The sequence below is a fragment of the Calliphora vicina genome, chromosome 1, assembly GCF_958450345.1.
Source record: "Calliphora vicina chromosome 1, idCalVici1.1, whole genome shotgun sequence".
Taxonomy (NCBI): domain Eukaryota; kingdom Metazoa; phylum Arthropoda; class Insecta; order Diptera; family Calliphoridae; genus Calliphora; species Calliphora vicina.
This window is the reverse complement of record NC_088780.1, coordinates 17,188,315-17,210,443: the sequence shown is the minus strand read 5'-3', so window position 1 is coordinate 17,210,443 and position 22,129 is coordinate 17,188,315. Positions and strand designations below refer to the sequence as shown.

At 34.2% G+C, this 22,129-nt stretch overlaps 2 protein-coding genes across 2 annotated transcripts; one reads left to right on the top strand and one right to left on the bottom strand.

Moving 5' to 3' along the window:
• Nucleotides 1-4,456: 4,456 nt before the first annotated feature.
• Son (Son RNA binding protein) lies at nt 4,457-7,894 on the bottom strand. The gene is made up of 2 exons (XM_065499195.1): nt 5,513-7,894; nt 4,457-5,403 (listed from the first exon to the last, which is right to left on the bottom strand). The coding sequence occupies exons 1-2, from the start codon at nt 7,748-7,750 to the stop codon at nt 4,756-4,758; spliced, it is 2,886 nt and encodes a 961-aa protein (XP_065355267.1). The 5' UTR covers nt 7,751-7,894; the 3' UTR covers nt 4,457-4,755.
• Nucleotides 7,895-9,138: 1,244 nt separating this feature from the next.
• Sbf (SET domain binding factor) lies at nt 9,139-22,128 on the top strand. Its single transcript, XM_065499193.1, has 9 exons — nt 9,139-10,152; nt 10,229-10,329; nt 11,003-11,603; nt 13,201-14,953; nt 15,890-18,162; nt 18,351-19,248; nt 19,320-19,441; nt 20,916-20,998; nt 21,074-22,128. The coding sequence occupies exons 1-9, from the start codon at nt 10,098-10,100 to the stop codon at nt 21,164-21,166; spliced, it is 5,979 nt and encodes a 1,992-aa protein (XP_065355265.1). The 5' UTR covers nt 9,139-10,097; the 3' UTR covers nt 21,167-22,128.
• The last annotated feature ends 1 nt before the right edge of the window (nt 22,129 follows it).

Below are 22,129 nucleotides of genomic sequence, written 5' to 3'. Positions count from 1 at the left end.
TTCATTTGATATATTTTTTGGTTAATAAATAAGAAAGAGATATAAATATAAGAAAATTAAAAAATATATTTATTACAATATATGTATATAATAGTTTTATGTTTTTTTTTAGTTTAATTATATTTGGATTACAACATTTTTAATATATAGATGCTCGTTAAATTGATATTAGGAAGTGAGCCTTATATGGGAGCTATGACCAAATATAAACCGATCGTCACGAAATTAGGTCGAGTGATTTATGTTTACATTAAACTTATTTATGTTGAATTATATGTGGATACCTAATTTTTTAAGAGATTTATGTTCGTTAAAGTGATTTTTGGATGGGAGCTATGACTAATTATGGAGCTATCATTATGAAATTGTGTTATATGACTTCACTATATAGTATAAAACTTATTTGGAGCGAAATTTGTTAAGATACCTATATAAATTAAATATTTATTACCGATAAAGTCATATTTCGAGAGGACATTTGTATGGCAGCTAGGCTTCATCCTTAAATTCCCAAGTTTTGTTTGCATCTGTATTGCTGAGTGCCTTGCGGAATGTCTTCATTATTATTTTGAAAACAAAATTTTTCTTGCCTTTTACGGTTTTTTACACATAATCTGGCGTGACGTTATACACTTTTGAAAATGAATATAAAATTAACAATTTGTTTAATAACGGATTTTTTTTTCTGTAATTAGTTTATTTTATAAACCTTTGTAAAAATACAAAATTTCACGCACTTGCGATCGTCAGCGTAGAGATAAAGAGAATAAACCGTTGTTCGTCTGGCGTGACGTTATCTTAAAGTATCATTAAAAGCAAATCAAAATTTTACCGTTAATTTTTATTTGTTTGCTCTTTTGGATTTATATTACGGTAGCTGTTGTTATGGCAAATGTTTTTCGGTAAGAGTGCTTTAGAACAATTTCTCCTAGAAATATAAATTGTAAAGAGAATATGCCCTTAGAAATAAAACACAACTGACCAAAACGAAGACTTGAACTTTGTGGACCGGTATCTCGCCATCGCAACTCAGGAAAGCCTTGAACTCTTTTATTTAGTTAATTTTGAATATTTATCTTAAATAATACAAGAAAGGAAATACTGTTGGTTAACTTTTAATTTTTTGGTCTGGGTGGACTTTTCGCTGGAAATGCCCATATTTAAGGATGCTAAATCAAAAATTTTCAATTAATTATCATTAGACATTAAAAATTTTGTTTTGAATACCGCTGAAACTAGACAATTTTGCTATTAATATTTTGCATTTATGTATGTAATTTGGAATACGGGGTTTAATTAGTAAAAAACAGGATTTTAATAAAATGGAAACAGATTTTTAATGAAAAAATTTGTTTGACAAAAACATTTGTTTAGTAAAAACCTGTTGTTATTGTGGAAAATACGGGTTTAATGGGTTTTTAACAAGGTTGGCTATCGATTCGAAACGTTTAAAAGGTGACGGTAACACTAATACCCCGGTTTGCGTCGCTAATTGGGCCTGGAGAAAAGCGACGCATTGTAAAAGGCGACAAACATACTACTCTTGAAACTTATACTTATCAACAATGTTGATAACAAGCTGTTATTAACATTGTTTATAAGTATACATAACAACATTAACTGTTAAAGCTGCTAACATTACCATAGTTGCTAAAAGCTGTAGAAATAGAACATTCTAGTTTTGTCCTTTAGATAGATAATTTATAAAACTACTAGAAGATATAACCGAAAATAGCAGTCAGTCAGTTTATCGTAAGCGCTGTTAGGGTTAACATCAATAGCGACTATTTAAATTTCATGGCTCTTAACTGAAAAGGCAACACTGCTCCTGTCAACAGGCATCTGTCAGTTGACTACAGTCGAAATTTGAACAAGCTGGAAAATTCTGATTTCATCCGCATTATTTTTAGCGGATAATAACCATTACTCAAATCAAGCTAAGCTTGATAATACTATGGGAACTCTGCACCATAAATTTCAATGGTAAAGAATGGGTTTGCTGAAATTCGTTGTGGATGATGCCGAACGCCCAGTTGAGGTCTCTACACCCGAAAAAATTTAAAAAAAATCACGTTATTTTGTTGGCCGATCGAAAATTGAAAGTGTGAGAGATTGTCGAAGCCATGGGGATCTCACATGACTTAGATATGAGAAAGCTTGCCGCAAGATGGCTGCCGCGTTTGCTCATAATCGGGTGCACAAAACGGTACAGTTGCCATGGCAAAAATTCATGAATTAGGCTACGAAAAGGTCTCTCTTCCGCCATATTCTCCGGATTTAGCACCGAGTGATTTATCTTGTTTCCAAACCTAAAGAAATGTCTCGGCGGAAAGAGATTTGACTCCAACAAGGAAATCATCTCACAAAAATACCTATTTTGATGATCTCAACAAATCTTATTTTTTGGAAGGAATAAAAAAGTTGGAGAAACGTTGAAAAAAAGTGCATATGAGAAATAAAATAATTTTTTATCCAAAAACCTGTGATTCATTCAAAAATGCTCGGACTTTTGGACTCGTCCACGTACTTTTCATGAAATAAATTGAAATTTTTTTATCAAAAACATCTTTTCGGTGAAAAACGTTTTTAAATCCAAAAATAGTTGTTTATTGAAAAAGGATTTTAAATTGAATACAGTTGTTTTAGCGAAAAACTTTTGTAATAAAACGCTTTTAGGTGAAAACTAATTTTTAAAACATTTTTATACCCTTCACCATGAGTGGCAAGGATAAGTTTGTCATTCCGTTTGTAATTTCTACATTTTTTGTTTGCGATGCCACAAAGTATACACATATATTCTGGATCGTTATAGATAGCTGAGTCGATATAGCCATGTCCGTCTGTCTATTTGTATGTTGAAATCAACTTTCCGTCTCCCCCAAATAACTTATAATTCTTTCATCAATATAATTTTTATAGATCCGGTTCGGTTGCTATTTAAAATCGTGAAAATCGGTGCACAAATGGCTGAGATATAAGGAAAAAACCAGCACAATCTCTAATTTTGGCCGATTTCTGATCTGTATTTGGATTAAGTTATTAATATAGACAATACTAGCTGATCCGGCAAACGTTGTTCTTCCATACAAATTATTTCTAGTGAATATTTTGGTTGTTAAATAAAAAATGACGAATGTATTCTAATTGAATTTGGCATTATAGGTATTTTGATGCCAAATGAAGAGAAATACAAACAAAATTTTTTAGCGAAAATTATTTATCCTAATGTCCTAGCGGTATGAAATATAATATTCTAGTACCTACCAAAAATATATACAAAATTTCATAAAAATAGGTAAATATTGATATTTGGATATTGCTCATACTAAATATTAAAATCTCGGCTAAAAAACGGGTGGGTGAGGGTTGGTTGATGAAAATTTGGGGTTATAGGTATTTTTAATGCCAAATAAATAAAATACAAAAAAAGCTTTTGGTAAAAAAATTGTAAAAATAAATTCTGGATAGGGTCACCCTAATGACCTAGCGGTATGAAATATACTTTACCTCCTGTCTATACCTGATACATTTTTATCATGTTAAACTTCAAAATGGTTGTCAAGATAAAAAATTATCAGATATAGTCTCTATTTATTAGTATTTTTGCTTCGTTATGACAAAATTGTTAGTGCTTTTGCTCAGACAACTTTGTCTTGACAACAAACGTCATTAATTGTTATGATAAATATTTGTGAAGTATAGACAGGGGCTTACGACCTATTCTCATACCTACCAAACATACATAGAAAATTTCATAAAAATCGGTTGAGCCGTTTCGGAGGAGTTCAAACACTAACATTGTGACACGAGATTTTTATATAGACAATATGTATGTCTAATGATAGATATTTCAAAATCCTTTACAACGACATATGTATATAAGGCAATGGCAAGACCTACAATAGGTCAATATTTTTAACCCGAATTTAAAAAAAAAAAAAATTTTTTCATAAATTTTGTTTCACTTAAAATAAAAAAAAATAAATTAATAAATTAAAAAAAAATTATTTTGAAAATAAAAATTTTAAAACAATTTTGAAAAAATTAAAAAAAAAAAAATTTAATTTTGTTTGAATACGGAATCTTCATACATACATATATTCGTGATAAGATCTCAAATGAATATTGTAGAAATGATAATTCCCTTTATGGCAAGCGGTAAACCAAATATTACGAATTGGAAACCCCACGATTAAAACAAAATCTATTGATTTTTAACTAACCCCCATTAAAAATTATAGTTGTTGCCCCTACTACTTAAATATAAACGATATAGAGTAAAACTGATCATAATTTTCATATTCAAGATTATGCCATTAGATATCGAGCAAGAAATGTAGTAATTTCGATATCGAAATCACGATCACGAATGCGGTAATTTGGCCTCTGATCTTCTCCCATTAAAATGCTGCCAAATGCAAAAATACAATTTTTGAAAATAAAAATCCAATACATATCCTTTAAAAACTTATTTAAATGTAGTTTATTTACATTTTATTTAAACATATTAAACTTAAAAATTTTAAGAGATAAAATAAAACTCTATTGATTTAAATATATAACTATATATTTTACAAATAACATACAAAAAAGTCTTAAAGCATTTTAATTGTATTTTTTAGTCATACATATTGCCAGCGGAGTGATATTCTCGGTAGCTTAAGTTAAATAGTATTTATTACCAAATTTACATAAAAAATAAAAATCAATTTTCTTGCGTGTGAGTGGGGTGTGTGTGTGTCTAAATTTTTAATGCTAACACGCTGGCAATATGCCTATTTGCTGTAGACAATGTTTGGCTGCTATCATCTTTGCTTCTTTTTTCGTATTGCAAGCTTTGTCGGGCATAAACGTTTGTCCATTAACCTGTACCGAAAACAGAAACATTTTACTGTGTGACGGTCCCTTTTCGTTGACCAGCGTATATAGGGGTGGTGTCCATTTGCGTTTCGAAGTCAATTCATTGAGTAGACAAACCGGATGTTTTTCTTCTAGATTTTGTTGAGCTAATTGTGTGTGTTGGGAACCACCGCTGCGTTTTTTAGCGGGCATACCTTTGCGATTCAAATCCTCTTGCGCTACCAGGCCACGTTTATCGAGTTTCACATCGAGCAGTAGGGGCTGCAGTGAGCCATTCTTTTCACGTCCCAAACCCTCTCCTGGTTTCCAGCCCATTTTTTGCAATAGATGCATACCCATGCCACCCGTTACCGGCTTTGTGGAGGTTAATTGATCTCGGCGTGCCCACACCTGAGGACCAGAATTTAGTTCGTTTGGTTTGAGAACATTAACGCCAGTACTGCCGGTAAATTGCCCGGGTAAATGTTTAGATGAAGCCCATGAACTCATTTCCCTCTGGGAATTGTACATCATTTTAATGGCTTCCGAGTCCATTGGATTGTCCTGGAGTTAGAATAAATTAAGAAAATAAGGGTATAAAACTTGTAACAAAAATGATTTTTCTAAAAAAAATCTTAAACTAGTTTTTATTTTGCAGAAATGCACCAGTTACCTGTAACCTTCTCATGGCATTAAGTCTTTTGGAAATAATCGATGATACATCTAATGAGGGACATCTTGTTTGAGGAAATACAGAACTGTTTGTGGAAGGTACTGGAACATCGGCCACAAAAGAAGATGCTGTAGCTGGTGTAGCTATGCTGGCATTTGCAGTCGTTGCGGGATCTGGTACACAGGCGGGCGAAGGGGGAACAGCCAAATTGGGTAAAACTGGAGCGGCCACAGGTGTAGGTACTACTGGTGTTGTTACAGCAACTGCAGCATCAGCAGTTGTTAAATTGGCAGGTGTCTCGGGGATAGCTTCGCCATTTGGTGCCGGCACCGCCTTAAAAGCCGGCTCCTGTTCTTCTACCATGGGCAAAGGTTTACCTAAAGCATTTTTAGGTAAATTACTTTTAAATATCGTAGTAGACTGTGAAGCAGTGGGTAAAGCAGGCAAAGGCGCTAAACTATCCTTAGCCTCTACGGGTACCCAATGTTCGGTCATATGATGATGTTGACCCGAAGAAACTGGGAATTGCATGGTTATGGCTTTAGTTTGTTCTTCGGTTTTTGCTAAAATCGGTAGAATGGGTTTCGAGTTGCGTATATGCATGACTATGGGTTCGCGCTCTTTCAACTGGAAGGGATGATGGAAAGCTTTAGTATTGCCTGTCTTGTCAACGTCCGAATCTTCATCGGACGATAGATCAGAGAGATTTTCTCCATTCGATATTTTCTTGCAAAATTCGGTTAAATCTTCGACGGTGCGGCCTCCATAACGCATTTTAAGCAGCACCTTATCCTTGATCTCTTGCGACAAATTATCACAGCCCGGCAAATTACCTCGCTTAAACATGCTAATGGCATTCTTGCGGGCAATTTCCAAAAGACGTTTTTTGTCTATGCCCAAATCTCGGGATCTTGAGCGGGAACGTGATCGTGAATAGTGTGAATGATAATGTCTGGAGAATCCACGGTTACGATAAGAACTATCACGATCGCGATCTCTATCGCGATCTCGATAACGATCTTTACTATGACCTCGATTGCGTTCGGAACGATCCTTATCGTGACTGCGACTACGCTGGGCACCATCGTAAAAGCTGTTGTGCACTTTACGCTTGCTGTAGTCATTACTACGAGTATCCTTTTCTTTCAAATAGGTCTCCTCATCGGACAATGAAATGTCTGAAATTTGTCCATCTTCCGAATATCTACGTGACTTTCTCTCTTTTGGCTCAGTTTTAATTTTAGTCTTATCCTTGTCACTTCGTTCTCGTGAGTGCTCCCGCTCTTTAAAACCATTATAAAAAGAATTTGACTTGCCATCTTTTTCATCTTTCCTTTTACGTTTGCTTGCGGTTTCCGCTCTATTATCTTCCTTGTCGTAATGTCTTTTACGTTCTGTTGAAGATTTTGCTGACTTGTCGTACTTATCCGCAGATTCGACTAACTTTTTGTCTCTATCCTTACTTCTAGCTCTATCTTTACTGCGTGCTCTATCTCTTGATTTATCCAATTCAGATGATCGTTTATCACTTTTTGGTTTTTCCTTTTCTTTATCTTTTGACTTTGCTCTTTCCTTGATTTTATCTTTATCTTTGCTCTTGGTTTTATCTTTTTCCTTATCCTTGTCCTTATCTTTTGATCCATCCTTGTGTTTATGTTTGTGTTTCTTTTTGGACTTTTTGTGTTTGTGTTTTTCTCCACCTGACACTTCACCCTCTTCATCAATCACATTCTCGCCGGCTTCTCCTTTTTGTTTCTTATGCTTCTTTTTCTTTTCCTTTTTTTGCTTCTTGGCCTTTTTAATTAAATTCTTATCGTCCAGCAGTTCCTCGGGTGGAGCTGCATTGAATACTTGAAATAGCTCAGTTAAAATTTCATTGGAACTTTTAACGGGTTCTATATTCTTCTTGTCATCTTCCCCAGTCTCTAAGTCATCGCCATTATCTGGCTCATCATTTTCCTGTGAGCTGCTGTCCGAATCATTTGAATCTTCCTCATCATCATCGGTTTCATCTTGAGAATCTTTATTTTTTGCCTGGCCATTGGTATCTTGTGTTTCGGTGTCATTATTATCGGGCGGCTCGGTTTTTATAGTCTGTTTCAGCAATTGTATCTTATTTTCAATTTCTAGATCAATTTTTTCCTGTTTAATTTTAACCACTGGATTTTGGGGTGCTGCATTAGAACCTTCATCATTGTTGGCCGTTTCTGTGCTATCGTTTGTGGGCGGCTGGGCCATTTTTCCAATAATTTATTGTTTTAAGAAATTATCTCATTTACGTTATATTATTAGTAGTAAATTTTAAGTTTTTCACACTAATTTCCAAAATTTTAATACATTTTAGCATTTTTTTTTAGAGGATTCTAAAAATTTTCTATAATTTGCACCTTTTATGAACTGTCAAAATATTCTAGGTGTGTTTAGTTGGCATAACAAGGCTGTGTATTTTTTTTAGTTGCATCGAGTTGCCGGATGGTTGGCAGTGACTTGTGATAAATGCCTAGATTTTTAATAAATGTCGTGATCTATTATGTTTTTTTTTTTTCAAAAAGCAAAAAACATACCATTATCACTCTTTTTTTAGCGTACTTGAATCGACGTAGGATAATCTTGCGAATTTTGAGAGTCGTTATAAAGCATAAATCAAGATTATCGAAACAGCTTGCATTTTAATAATATTTATTGAATACTAGCTGTCACGCACACGTTGTTCTGCCATAGCTCACACAAAGTTTGAAGACTTCCACTAATGCAATACTAAATTTTTACTTTGTATGGGAGGTGCCATGCCCACTGTTCCTATATAGGTCAATTGTGAATCTAAACCATCCAGGGACCCACACAAATACATACAACAAATTTCATCGAGATCGGCCCAGCCGTTAAGGAGGAGTTTAGTTACTAACACACATACAGAAGAATTATATATATAAAGATTTGAAAAAGTTTCAACTGTATTCTCAACCCCTGTACATAAGACTGTAATAAAGCTTTTGTTCCCATTGTCTTTATGAGAAAACCGGTGGAACAACATTTTTATTTGTAGTTTCTGCAAATGAATATTGTACAAATTACAAATTTACATTTTGTGGTGTAGGGTATAAAATGATTTATGAACCACTCATTATTATATCTGTTTATAAAGATTTGTTTACATAAATATAACGGTAACTAAATTGTTATGGCAACATTTCTATTTGCTGTACGAATAATATGGCAGCACCGTTTTCGATAAATGTTTTTAGTACTAATTATTACAACTCTGTATAAAAGTATATCTAAAGGCAGTGTTGCCGACTAGTAGGTTTTGCTGCTACTATGTAACTCCAATTTACTTATAACGTTAGTGTATAATTTTGGGTTAAAATTAAGTTTCATATATGTAATCATTATCTTGCCTATATTGGCTTTTTGATAATAACTATTAATGAAATATAATTCGGGCATAATAAATATTTAGCTTTTTAAAAAAAATTTATTTTGTTTTAATGTTTTGAAAAGCAATTTGTTAAAAAATGAAGGATTTATTGAAAAATCTGCTTTTTTCAATAAAAAAACTGCGTTTATTTCTCTCGATTTGAGCAGGGCTTTTGAAAATAAAAGAAAGTTGACAACTTTGGTTTCATTTGACAGCCGCGGCAGAGAATTTTAGTTGGATAAAAAAATGAGAAAAATTATATATTAACTTGGCACAATTAATTAAAAAACGACGCGTATTCATTTGTTTATACTAAAATAATTGTGTTATACTTGAAGAAAACATAATATTCTTAGAAATTAACAAAGAAAATTAACGAAAACAATGCAGTGAAATGGAAAAAATAACTACAATAAGAATTTTTTACTAGGGGTGTGGTTGAACGGAGCTCTACACATAACACAGCAACACAAATTATTTTTACGGATTATACAAAAAAAAAAAAACAGAAAAAACGCAAAAAATATTAAAGAAATATACATTTATGGTTTAAGAAAACTAACATTAAAACTATAAATTTGATATCTAACGCAACAACAAATTAAGCAGAAATATGAAAATTTTATTTTAAACCAAAACGTGAATAGAATTAATTAAAATAAAACAAATCGGGGCAAACTGGTATGAAAAGAAAAAAAGAAGTTTTGTGTATTTTTTGTATATGCAAATTAGAAAAGAAGAAAAAAGGAACGTAATTTAGTATTTATACAAAAAAAATTGAGGTGATAACAACAACAAATAAAGTGGTTTTAACAAGAGATGTGAAAGAAGAATTAAAAAACAACAACAAACAAAAACAACAAGAGAGTTAATACAAATGATAATAAATTTAATTTTTTTTTAGAAAAGTTTTGAAAAATTTACAAATCTACATATAATTTTACTTCTTTTTTAAATCTTTGAAAGGAAGTACCAAAATATAGTGTGTGTGATAATTATTTAAACAAAAAACAAAGATTACAAAAAAGGGTTTATTATTTTTAAATTTTGATTTGTTTCATTTTTACCCACAAGTTCGATAAAAAATAACAAAAACGCAGGCAATGCATTAACATCATCAAACAAACTTCCTTATCTTCATACTGGTCATTAGTTTTTGGGTGAGCAATGTCACGGCTTGCAGATTACTTTGTTATTGTGGGCTATGATAATGAAAAAGATCGTAAGTTTTATTATTCTGAAACTGTGTTGAATTTTCTTTTTTTAATTGCTGTTTTTTTCTTTATTTTTCTAATTAGGTACAATTACCGATAACCAATTGTTAACATGTGGCAAGATTATACAACGTTTTCCCGAAAAAGACTGGTCGGATACTCCCTTCATAGAAGGCATAGAATGGGTAAATATTGATAAGATGAGAGAGGAATAGTAATAGATTTAGAAGATTTAAAGATGTAATTCAAATTGAAATTGGCAACAATAATTGTTTGGCTGAAAATGTGTTTAATTCAGTTTGTGAGTTGAAAATTTCAATAGTTTATAGGTATTACACCCCGCTAAGTTAAAGGGTGAGTGAGGGAGATGTTAGACGATTGTAACTATAAATATAATTGCTATGCCAATTGTCTGAATTGTAATTATGCCAGAAAAAAGTTCACACATAGAACCATTAAGCAAATGGCTAAAAGCTTTGGATATGCCCAATAACCAACAGCTGTTAGCGGTCAATAGAATTAATCTCTAAATCCCAAACATTTTCAATCTTTATAATAAAGTATACTTTGGTGAAGGGTAATATGATTTGGCACTGTCAGATATAGCCTATAAATTTTTGTTCTGAAATTGAAAACGAATCATTTTAAAATTTCTGTTTTTTAAAGCTAAACTCTAGAATTGGGTGTAAAAAAGTTTTGCCAAAATTTCTTATTTAACATCTATTACTCCAAAATGTCTGGACAATTCTAATAATTTCATATAGCATTTTTCGAAATTGAAATCTCAAGATATTGAATGATGAAATAACATATTCAATTTTAAAAATCTTCTCTCTTTCTCTCTCTTTCACTCTCTAGTTCTGTCAACCTTTGGGCTGGAATCTATCGTACGAGAAACAAGAACCGAAATTTTTTACCTCCGTTCTTACCGACATCGATGCCAATAAACATTATTGTGCCTGCCTGAGTTTTCACGAAACTCTCGCCATCACACTCAACAAGAAAATCGTCGACGAAGAAGACGAAACCATATCCACCTCAACGAAATATCAAAACTCATCACCACTCAACAACACCATCATCGGCTTACCGACGACAAACAATGGTTGTGCAAATACATCAACATCATCCACAGTCTCCCCCAACACTTCGACATCACTTATATCGCATCATAGTGTTATGTATGCTCCCAAATGTTTAGTTCTAATATCACGTCTCGATTATGGCGAGACATTCAAAAATTGCCTCGGCACCATCTATACGGTGTATATAGAGAATTTACCATATGCCTTGGAGACATTAATTGGTAATATATTGGGTTGTATACAGGTACCACCGGCCGGCGGGCCACAAGTACGATTTTCGATAGGAGCGGGCGATAAGCAGTCGTTGCAGCCGCCGCAATCGTCATCGTTGCCGGGAACGGGCACATCGGTGTATTTTTTATTTAAACAATTGGGTGAGTAAAGCTGTTTACTAAAAATTGTACTTAATTAAAGACTACTCAATGTTTTCTTTAGAAATAATAATATAAAAACATTTTCTAATGAAAAATCAGTTATGCTGAATTGAAAACTGTTATACAAAAGATGTTCTATTGTAAAAAATATTTTCTGTAGAAAAATCTGTCGTACTGAAGTTGTTCTATAGAAGAAACTGTTATACCGAAGTTGTTCTATAGAAAAACCTGTTATACCGAAGTTGTTCTATAGAAAAAACTGTTATACTGAAATTGTTCTATAAAAAAACTGTTATACTGAAGTTTTTCTACTGAAAAAACTGTTATACTGATGCTCTACAGAAAACACTGCTACACTGAAGTTTTTCTACAGAAAAAACTGTTATACTGAAGTGGTTCTATAGAAGAAACTGTTATACTGAAGTTGGTCTGTAGAAAAAACTGTTATACTGAAGTTTTTCATTTAAAAACACTGTTATACTGAATTTTTTCTTGAAGAAAACTGTTATACTAAAGTTGTTCTGTAGAAAAAACAGTTATACTGCAGTTCTATAGAAGAAACTGTTATGCTGAAGTTGTTCTATAGAAAAAAGCTGTTGTACTCAAGTTGTTCTATAGAAGAAACTGTTATACTGAAGTTGTTCTATAGAAAAAACTGTTATACTGAAGTTTTTCTTTTGAAAACACTGTTATACTGAAGTTTTTCTACATAAAAACTGTTATATTGAAGTTGTTCTATGGAAAAAACTGTTATACTGAAGTTTTTCTACTGAAAAAACTGTTATACTGAAGTTGTTCTATAGAAAAAACTGTTATACTGAAATTGTTCTATAAAAAAACTGTTATACTGAAGTAGTTCTACATAAAAAACTGTTATACTGAAGTTTTTCTACTGAAAAACTGTTATACTGAAGTTGGTCTGTAGAAAAAACTGTTAAACTGACGTTTTTCTTTTAAAAACACTGTTATACTGAATTTTTTCTTTAGAAAAAAATGTTATACTGAAGTTTTTCTACAGAAAGGACTGTTGTACTGAAGTTGTTCTATAGAAAAAACTGTTATACTGAAGATTTTGTATAGAAAAAGCTGTTATACCGAAGTTTTTCTACAGAATAAACTGTTATACTTAAGTTTTTCTTTTGAAAACATTGTTATCAAGTTTTTATACAGCAAAAAAAACTGTTATATTGAAGTTGTTCTATAGAAAAGCTTTTATACTGAAGTTTTTCTACAAAAGAACTATTATACTGAAATTGTTCTATAGAGAAAACTGTTATACTGAAGTTTTTCTATAGAGAAAACTGTTATATTGAAGTCGTTCTGTAGAAAAACTGTTATACTGAATTTGTTCTGTGGAAAAAACTGTTATAATGAAGTTTATCTACAGAAAAAAATGTTATAATGACGTTTTTTTTTACAGAAAAACTGTTATACTGAAGTTGTTTTACAAAAAACTGTTATACTGAATTTTTTCTATAGAAAAAACCGGTAAACTGAAGTTGTTCTATAGAAAAAACGCTTATACTGAAGTGCTGTAATAATATTTTCAATAAAAAATAATTTTTTTTTTTTAATTTCTTCCCACTTTTCGTTACAGGTATTAAAAACGTATTAATTTTGCTGTGCGCCGTTATGACTGAAAATAAAATACTCTTTCACTCGAAAAGCTATTCCCACCTAACCGAGAGTTGTAAAGCACTCGTAGCTCTCATGTATCCCTTCCGTTATACCCATGTGTACATTCCCATTTTGCCGGCACCGCTAACGGAAGTGCTCTCAACGCCAACACCCTTCATAATGGGCATTCACAGTTCTTTACAAACTGAAATCACCGATTTATTAGATGTCATTGTTGTCGATTTAGATGGTGGTTTGGTAACGATACCACCAACCCTAACGCCACCCGTACCCGTACTACCCTCACCGTTGTGGGAACAAACTCAGGAATTACTGACAATGATACTATTTCCAAATCTATCACAGTCGGATTTAGCATTTCCATCACAGGAGAAACCTACCAATTATCCCAAAAGCGAAGCTGTAATCGATAAGGAATTGAGAGCTATATTTATGCGTCTGTTTGCTCAACTTTTACAAGGCTATAGATCGTGTTTGACTCTTATACGGATTCATCCCAGACCAGTTATAACGTTTCATAAGGCGGGCTTTTTGGGGGCCAGAGATTTGATAGAAAGTGAGTTTTTATATCGTGTATTGGACAGTATGTTCTTTACGACATTTGTTAATGAGCGCGGACCACCCTGGCGGCCCTCCGATGCTTGGGATGAGCTCTATAGTTCTATGAATGAACTACTGAAATCTGAGGCCAACAATAAAAGTCTCCTGCACATACACATCTCGGAATTGGGTAAGGTATTGTATGAGAATGAAATACCCAATCAACAAATGTATGCGCAAAAAGTATTACGTCCCCCAGAGGGCTCCTCACATCGCATACACCAGCCCGCTTTTCCTCGTCTAAGTTCGGATAAAGTTGAATTGATTATCAATGATGGCATTCGCAAGAATTGCATACAACCCCGGTTAACATCAGCACGCAATCAAAATCGCACCATACCCATGGGACCTCGCTTGCCAGAAGTATTAGATGTTAGACCTAATCTCTCGAATTCAGCCAGACGTTTGGAAGTTTTGAAAACTTGTGTTTCCTATATATTTGAAAATAAAATAGCCGATGCCAGAAAACTGGTACCAGCTGTTACACGCACCCTTAAACATCGTGATGCTCGTCTGATATTTTGCCGTGAACTGTTTGGCTACGTGCATGGCAACAAAGCCGTACTGGATCACCAACAATTCGATTTGGTTATTAAGTTTATGAACAAAACCTTACAGAACTCCTCCGGCATTGATGAGTATACAGTGGCGGCCGCTTTACTACCCATGTCTACAATATTTTGTCGTAAACTTTCAACGGGCATTATACAATTTGCCTACACTTGCATACAGGATCATCCCATATGGAAGAATTTACAATTTTGGGAGTCCACCTTCTATCAAGATGTACAAACTCATATCAAAGCCTTGTATATGCAACATAGACGCGCAAACGAGCACAATAAGGAATCGAATTGTGTGTTGGATGATGTGCCGCTGGAAGAGCCAACAGCTTTAGAAATAACGGCCGAGCAATTGCGTAAATCACCCACTATCGATGAAGCGAAGAAAAATGAATTGGCCCAGTCGGAAGAGTCGACTTTGTACAGTCAGGCCATACACTATTCGAATAGAATGGTTTCGCTGCTCATACCACCGGATGTCAATGCTGTAGGTCATCAGAAGCCCAAGCAAACATTTCGTTTCGATGATAATCAGAGTGTGTCAAATAGGTGAGTACAAATAATAGATTCTTTGGGAAAATAAAATGACAGAGAAGCTACTTAATGTGTAGAAAAGTTGTCTGCAGCAGAGTAACTTTTTGTAGAGAAAAGTGGTCTGCAGCAGAGTAACTTTTTGTAGAGAAAAGTTGTCTGCAGCAGAGTAACTTTTCCTAGAGAAAAGTTGCCTGCAACAGAGCAACTTTTCCTAGAGAAAAGTTGCCTGCAACAGAGCAACTTTTTCTAAAGAAAAGTTGCCTGCAACAGAGCAACTTTTTTTAAAGAAAAGTTGCCTGCAACAGAGCAACTTTTTCTAAAGAAAAGTTGCCTGCAACTTTTTCTCTAGAAAAAGTTTCTCTGTTACAGAGCAACTTTTTTTTTCTAGAAAAAAGTTGTCTGTAACAGAGCAACTTTTTACTAGAGAAAAGTTGTCTGTAACAGAGCAACTTTTTACTAGAGAAAAGTTGTCTGTAACAGAGCAACTTTTTACTAGAGAAAAGTTGTCTGTAACAGAGCAACTTTTTACTAGAGAAAAGTTGTCTGTAACAGAGCAACTTTTTACTAGAGAAAAGTTGTCTGTAACAGAGCAACTTTTTACTAGAGAAAAGTTGTCTGTAACAGAGCAACTTTTTACTAGAGAAAAGTTGTCTGTAACAGAGCAACTTTTTACTAGAGAAAAGTTGTCTGTAACAGAGCAACTTTTTACTAGAGAAAAGTTGTCTGTAACAGAGCAACTTTTTACTAGAGAAAAGTTGTCTGTAACAGAGCAACTTTTTACTAGAGAAAAGTTGTCTGTAACAGAGCAACTTTTTACTAGAGAAAAGTTGTCTGTAACAGAGCAACTTTTTACTAGAGAAAAGTTGTCTGTCACAACTTCGAACATTTTCTAGAAAACAATTTTTGACTAGTTTTTCCATAAAGTTAACATATTCACCTTTATCCTTTCAGCATAATGGGTTCCCACAGCTTAAGTGAACACTCCGATGAGGGTTTCGAAGAGAACGATGCCTCCGAAGTGGGTGTGGCCGTTGGCAAAATTGTATCACGTTTCATAGACCGCGTATGCACGGAAGGCGGCGTTACGTCCGAGCATATACGCAATTTGCACGATATGGTGCCCGGTGTTGTACACATGCATATTGAATCTCTGGAATCTGTTTATTTAGAAGCTAAGCGACATCCTCATGTACAAAAACCAAAAATACAAACACCTTGTTTGTTGCCGGGCGAAGAAATCGTAACGGAACATTTAAGATGCTACCTAATGCCGGACGGGCGTGAAGATGACACACAAAGTTTAATACCAGCCGAAGGAGCTCTATTTCTTACCAACTACCGCATAGTGTTTAAGGGAAATCCCTGTGATCCTTTGGCTTGTGAGCAAACCATCATTCGAGCATTTCCTATTTCGTCGCTGTTGAAGGAGAAGAAAATATCGGTGTTGTATTTGGCCCATTTAGACCAAACTATGCCTGAGGGTCTACAACTGAGATCAAGTACTTTTCAGTTGATGAAAATTGCTTTTGATTTGGAGGTAACACCCGAAATGATTGAATCCTTCCGTAAGATATTGTGTAAGGCCAGACATCCCGTAGATGAATTTGAACATTTTGCTTTTCAATCGTATGGCACAATTATACACGGAGCAGCACCGCTTAAGGCCAAGGAGAAGTACTCCACCTTGAAGGGTTTCGCCAAGAAAACTTTAATGCGCACCGCCAAGAAGGCCGGTCTAAAGCAGAAATTTACTCCCAAACGTAAACTACTAAATCCGGGTATGGATTTTGATACCATGGTGGCCTCGGTGGATGCATTGGAAACACATTCTCAAAACGATGAATTGGAAGATGATGAATTCGAGTGCAATAATGAGACATTACCACGCATAGCCACCGCCAAGGATGTAGAACGTATGCGTGAGAGAAACTATGTAAGGGATTGGAAACGTTTGGGTTTTGAAGACACACAAAGCGGTTTTCGTATAACCGCCGTAAATTCCAACTACAGCATGTGTAGATCATATCCAGCCATCTTTGTGGCTCCCTTACAGGTACACGATGCAGCCTTAACTCATCTGGGGCGTTGCTATAAGAGCCAACGTATACCGGTGCCCACTTGGCGTCATCGCAATGGAGCCATGTTGATAAGAGGTGCCTTGCCGCACAGCAAGTCTGTAGTCATAGGCATGCTGAAGAATCCCACTGGCTCCAATACCATGTCCAATGATATGGCCAATTATCATGAACAGGATAAATATTTCATGTCTCTGATAGACACCATGCCCAAACCTAATATTTCCCTGGCTCAATACAATTTGTCGGGCATAAATTTATCCATGAATTCTTTACTTTTGAATACCTCGGCAGTGGATGATTTGCATTACTTGAATACCTCATTGACACCGGAAGTAACACGCAAAAATAAAGGACTTTCGGCCAGTCATGAGGGTAAACAAAAAGCTGGCACTATTAAAAATTCCTCAGCTGTTTCGAACTCTAACGCCTCGGCTTATCGCAAAATACGTTTGTATGTATTGGGCGAAAAATCTCAGACAAAATCTAGCGTTAATGCTGACATGGGGGCGGAATTTATACCAGTCGACTATCCCGATATAAGGCATTCCCGTATAGCATTTAAGAAACTCATGCGGGCCTGTCTGCCCTCCAACAATACCAACGACACCGATCAAACGTTTGCCAAGAATATCGAACAGTCCGATTGGCTACAACAGATTTCCTCTTTGCTGCAGTTATCCGGAGCTGTTGTCGATCTAATCGATTTACAGGAGGCCTCAGTCATGCTGTCGCTGGAAGATGGCTGGGACATAACCGCACAAATATCAGCCATTGCCCAGTTGTGTTTAGATCCCTTTTACCGTACCATTGATGGTTTTCGGGTGCTGGTGGAAAAGGAATGGATTGCTTTTGGTCATCGTTTTGCCCATCGCAGCAACTTGAAGCCATCACACAATAGTTCAAATATCGCATTTGCTCCCACATTTCTACAGTTCATGGATGCCGTCTATCAGATACAAAAACAATTTCCCATGGCCTTTGAATTCAATGAGTTTTACATACGTTTCTTGGCCTATCATACGGTATCGTGTCGTTTTCGCACATTCCTGTTCGATTGTGAGGTGGAGAGGTTTGATATGGGCATAACATCGGTGGAGGATAAGAGGAGTACATTGTCCACGAAACATTTGATGGGCAATAATAAGGGTAAGATGAAATTTGTTTGTAGAAAAGCAATGGAAAGGAGAGTTTATTTATGAATGAAATTGATAAAATTTATTTTCCGCCAATTCTTTTTGCACCAATTTTTTTTTAACCAAATTTTTTTTTCACCAAAAAAATATTGGTGAAGAGAGATATTTTATTGTATTTATATATGACTCCTCCTTACCCAGGTAACAATGGCTCCGACGACGAATCAAGTATTTATCCCGTCGATATGCGCAGCAAAACTTTGGTCAACTTCAATCGCATCGGTCACTCCATATTCGATTATATCGAACGTCAACATTCGAAATCTCAAATATTTTACAATTTCATTTATTGCCTGCAAGACGATGTCCTACGACCCCAAAGTTGTGCGGCTGCCTTGGATTTGTGGCCTTACTATACCAACGAAGAACTGGCCCAGGGACCACCCTACGATCTGGAGCTAACCAATGCTGACGATGAACTCGATTTATCCGAGTTGAAAGGCAAACGTGTTGTTATATCCGCCGGCTATGATAACGTAGAAAAATCTGATCCCAACACATTCGTTTGTCTGCTCAGTGAAGTTAAACAGGCCGAAACCGAAAGAGGACACTTGCCGCAAAAATGGCAACAAGTATGGTGCGGTCTAGAGGTGCCACGTGTCGAACGGGTAGAACGCAAGTCTTCACTGAGCAGTATTTTCTATCATGGCAAACTACAGCATAAACGCTCTACTTTGGAAATTATCATGAAGGGACGTTTGACGGGCTATCAGGATAAATTTTTCCATCCGCATCGTTTCGAAAAGCATCCATACACTACACCCACCAATTGCAATCATTGCACGAAACTTTTATGGGGCCCAGTGGGTTATCGCTGCATGGATTGTGGCAATTCGTATCACGAACGTTGCACCGAGCTGTCGCTGAAAAATTGCACTAAATACAAGGCTGTCGAGGGAGTGGTACCGCCAAATGTGAATATATCACAGGGTGATACCTCAAGTATTGCATCTAGTGCTGCCACTACCGCACGAACCTCATCCCATCATTTTTATAATCAATTTAGCAGTAATGTGGCAGAAAATCGTACCCACGAAGGGTGAGTAATTGAAAGAAATTATCATTTTGTTTTTAAGTTCTTTAGAACTGATTATTTGAAACTATTTAAAGACATCTTTATAAACGTGGTGCCTTGCTGAAAAACTGGAAACAACGTTGGTTTGTTTTGGATTCCATAAAACATCAATTACGTTATTATGATTCAGAGGACTCGACATGCAAGGGATTTATAGGTAGGAGGACAATAAAGATTGTTACCAGACAACTTTTCAATAGAAAAAGTTGCTGTGTTACGGACAACTTTTCTATAGAAAAAGTTGCTGTGTTACGGACAACTCTTCTATAGATAAAGTTGCTGTGTTACAGACAGTTTTTCTATAGAAAAAGTTGCTCTGTTACAGACAACTTTCCTAAATAAAAAGTTGCAGTGTTACGGACAACTTTCCTATAGAAAAAGTTGCTCTGTTACAGACAACATTCCTATAGAAAAAGTTGCTCTGTTACAGACAACTTTTCACTAGCAAAAGGTTGCTCTGGTACAAACAACTTTTCTCTAAAAAAGTTGCTCTGTTACATACAACTTTTCTCTAGTAAAAAGTTGCTCTGTTACAGACAACTTTTCTCTAGCAAAAAGTTGCTCTGTCACAGACAACTTTTCTCTAGCAAAAAGTTGCTCTGTCACAGACAACTTTTCTATAGAAAAAGTTGCTCTGTCACAGACAACTTTTCTATAGAAAAAGTTGCTCTGTCACAGACAACTTTTCTATAGAAAAAGTTGCTCTGTCACAGACAACTTTTCTATAGAAAAAGTTGCTCTGTCACAGACAACTTTTCTATAGAAAAAGTTGCTCTGTCACAGACAACTTTTCTATAGAAAAAGTTGCTCTGTCACAGACAACTTTTCTATAGAAAAAGTTGCTCTGTCACAGACAACTTTTCTATAGAAAAAGTTGCTCTGTCACAGACAACTTTTCTATAGAAAAAGTTGCTCTGTCACAGACAACTTTTCTATAGAAAAAGTTGCTCTGTTACAGACAACTTTTCTATAGAAAAAGTTGCTCTGTTACAGACAACTTTTCTATAGAAAAAGTTGCTCTGTTACAGAATACTTTTCTCTAGAAAAAGTAGCTGTGTTACAGACAACTTTTCTTTAGAAAAAGTTGCTCTGTTACAGACAACTTTTCTTTAGAAAAAGTTGCTCTGTTACAGACAACTTTTCTTTAGAAAAAGTTGCTCTGTTACAGACAACTTTTCTTTAGAAAAAGTTGCTCTGTTACAGACAACTTTTCTTTAGAAAAAGTTGCTCTGTTACAGACAACTTTTCTTTAGAAAAAGTTGCTCTGTTACAGACAACTTTTCTTTAGAAAAAGTTGCTCTGTTACAGACAACTTTTCTTTAGAAAAAGTTGCTCTGTTACAGACAACTTTTCTTTAGAAAAAGTTGCTCTGTTACAGACAACTTTTCTTTAGAAAAAGTTGCTCTGTTACAGACAACTTTTCTTTAGAAAAAGTTGCTCTGTTACAGACAACTTTTCTTTAGAAAAAGTTGCTCTGTTACAGACAACTTTTCTTTAGAAAAAGTTGCTCTGTTACAGACAACTTTTCTTTAGAAAAAGTTGCTCTGTTACAGACAACTTTTCTTTAGAAAAAGTTGCTCTGTTACAGACTACTGCTCTATAGAAAACTTAAACTTAAAATCCCTTTATAGATTTAGCTGAAGTTCAATCTGTTACGGCCGCACAACCAACACAAATTGGCACAAAACGTGTTGATGAAAAAGGATTCTTTGATGTGAGTCTTTAGTGGATTTCTTTTTCAACACAAATTATATGAAATACTTTGATTACTTTTTTTTTCTTAATGTAGTTAAAAACATGTCGACGCACTTATAATTTATATGCCATGGATGCTAATTTGGCCCAAGAGTGGATCGAAAAGATACAAGCTTGCTTACAGTAAACATGCTTAAACAAAACGCTATTGAGTTATAGTTACGTTTCTTTTTTCGGACTAGTTAATAATTTGTAAATGTAGCCAAGAAGAGGAGTGGAGCGACGAGTATTTTCTATCAATCAAATCAGATTCGATTTTGTTATTGTTTTAAGTGATTTACAAAACAAATTTTGTTTAACAAATATTTTCTGTGTATATAATTTAGAAAACATAAAGGAAAAACAAAGCATTTCAGTTGCAATATGCAAAATATGTATTTATATTCATATTAAATAGTTGGTTTTTTATATTATTACTATTATTATAAGTATTGTTTTGTTAATTGTTTTTTTTTTTTTGTAATACATAACTAAAAATCTTCCACTTTATATAGAATACACTTTTTGTAATTGATATTATTTAATTTAATATTTAAAAAGAAAAAGAAACTAGTTAAGTACAGTGAATTCCCTTTTATCACTTCTATCCCCGCTTGTTGAGTTTTTGTAGTAACCCTTTGAACTTTTTAATTTAACACCTTTTATTTAAGTGAAAAACCTAATAATTGAACGAACCTCCTGATATTGTTTTTTAAAGAAAATATACAAAAAAAAAGCAAACCTACAAATTAAATAAAAATCTACCATGTCTTTAAATGTGATTAATCCTTAAATAAATGAATAAAAATTGTTTAACATACCTAATAAATACATATATATATATAACTAAATATATTTATAATTTAAATGTATCTATCCTTTATATAGTAAAAAATATTTGTCAAACTTTATCTTTTTTTCAAAAAAAAAAACTTTATACTCGATGTTATGCCAAAGAATCGGTTAAAGAAATATAATATATACATACACATATATCATTTAACGTTTTTAGTTTCCTTTTAAGTTGTATTTTTTTTTTAATATTTTACTCTGAATTTAGTAAATTTTGAAAAATAAAAACAGAAATCATTTCTATTTAATGCAAATCAAC

Coding starts and splice junctions, on each gene's coding strand:
- Sbf (XM_065499193.1), top strand. CDS start 10,098: ATGTCACGGCTTGCAGATTACTTTGTTATTGTGGGCTATGATAATGAA. Junction 11,604..13,200: donor TTTTTTATTTAAACAATTGG/GTGAGTAAAGCT, acceptor TTTTCGTTACAG/GTATTAAAAACGTATTAATT. Junction 14,954..15,889: donor AATCAGAGTGTGTCAAATAG/GTGAGTACAAAT, acceptor TTATCCTTTCAG/CATAATGGGTTCCCACAGCT.
- Son (XM_065499195.1), bottom strand. CDS start 7,750: ATGGCCCAGCCGCCCACAAACGATAGCACAGAAACGGCCAACAATGAT. Junction 5,404..5,512: donor ATGCCATGAGAAGGTTACAG/GTAACTGGTGCA, acceptor TTCTAACTCCAG/GACAATCCAATGGACTCGGA.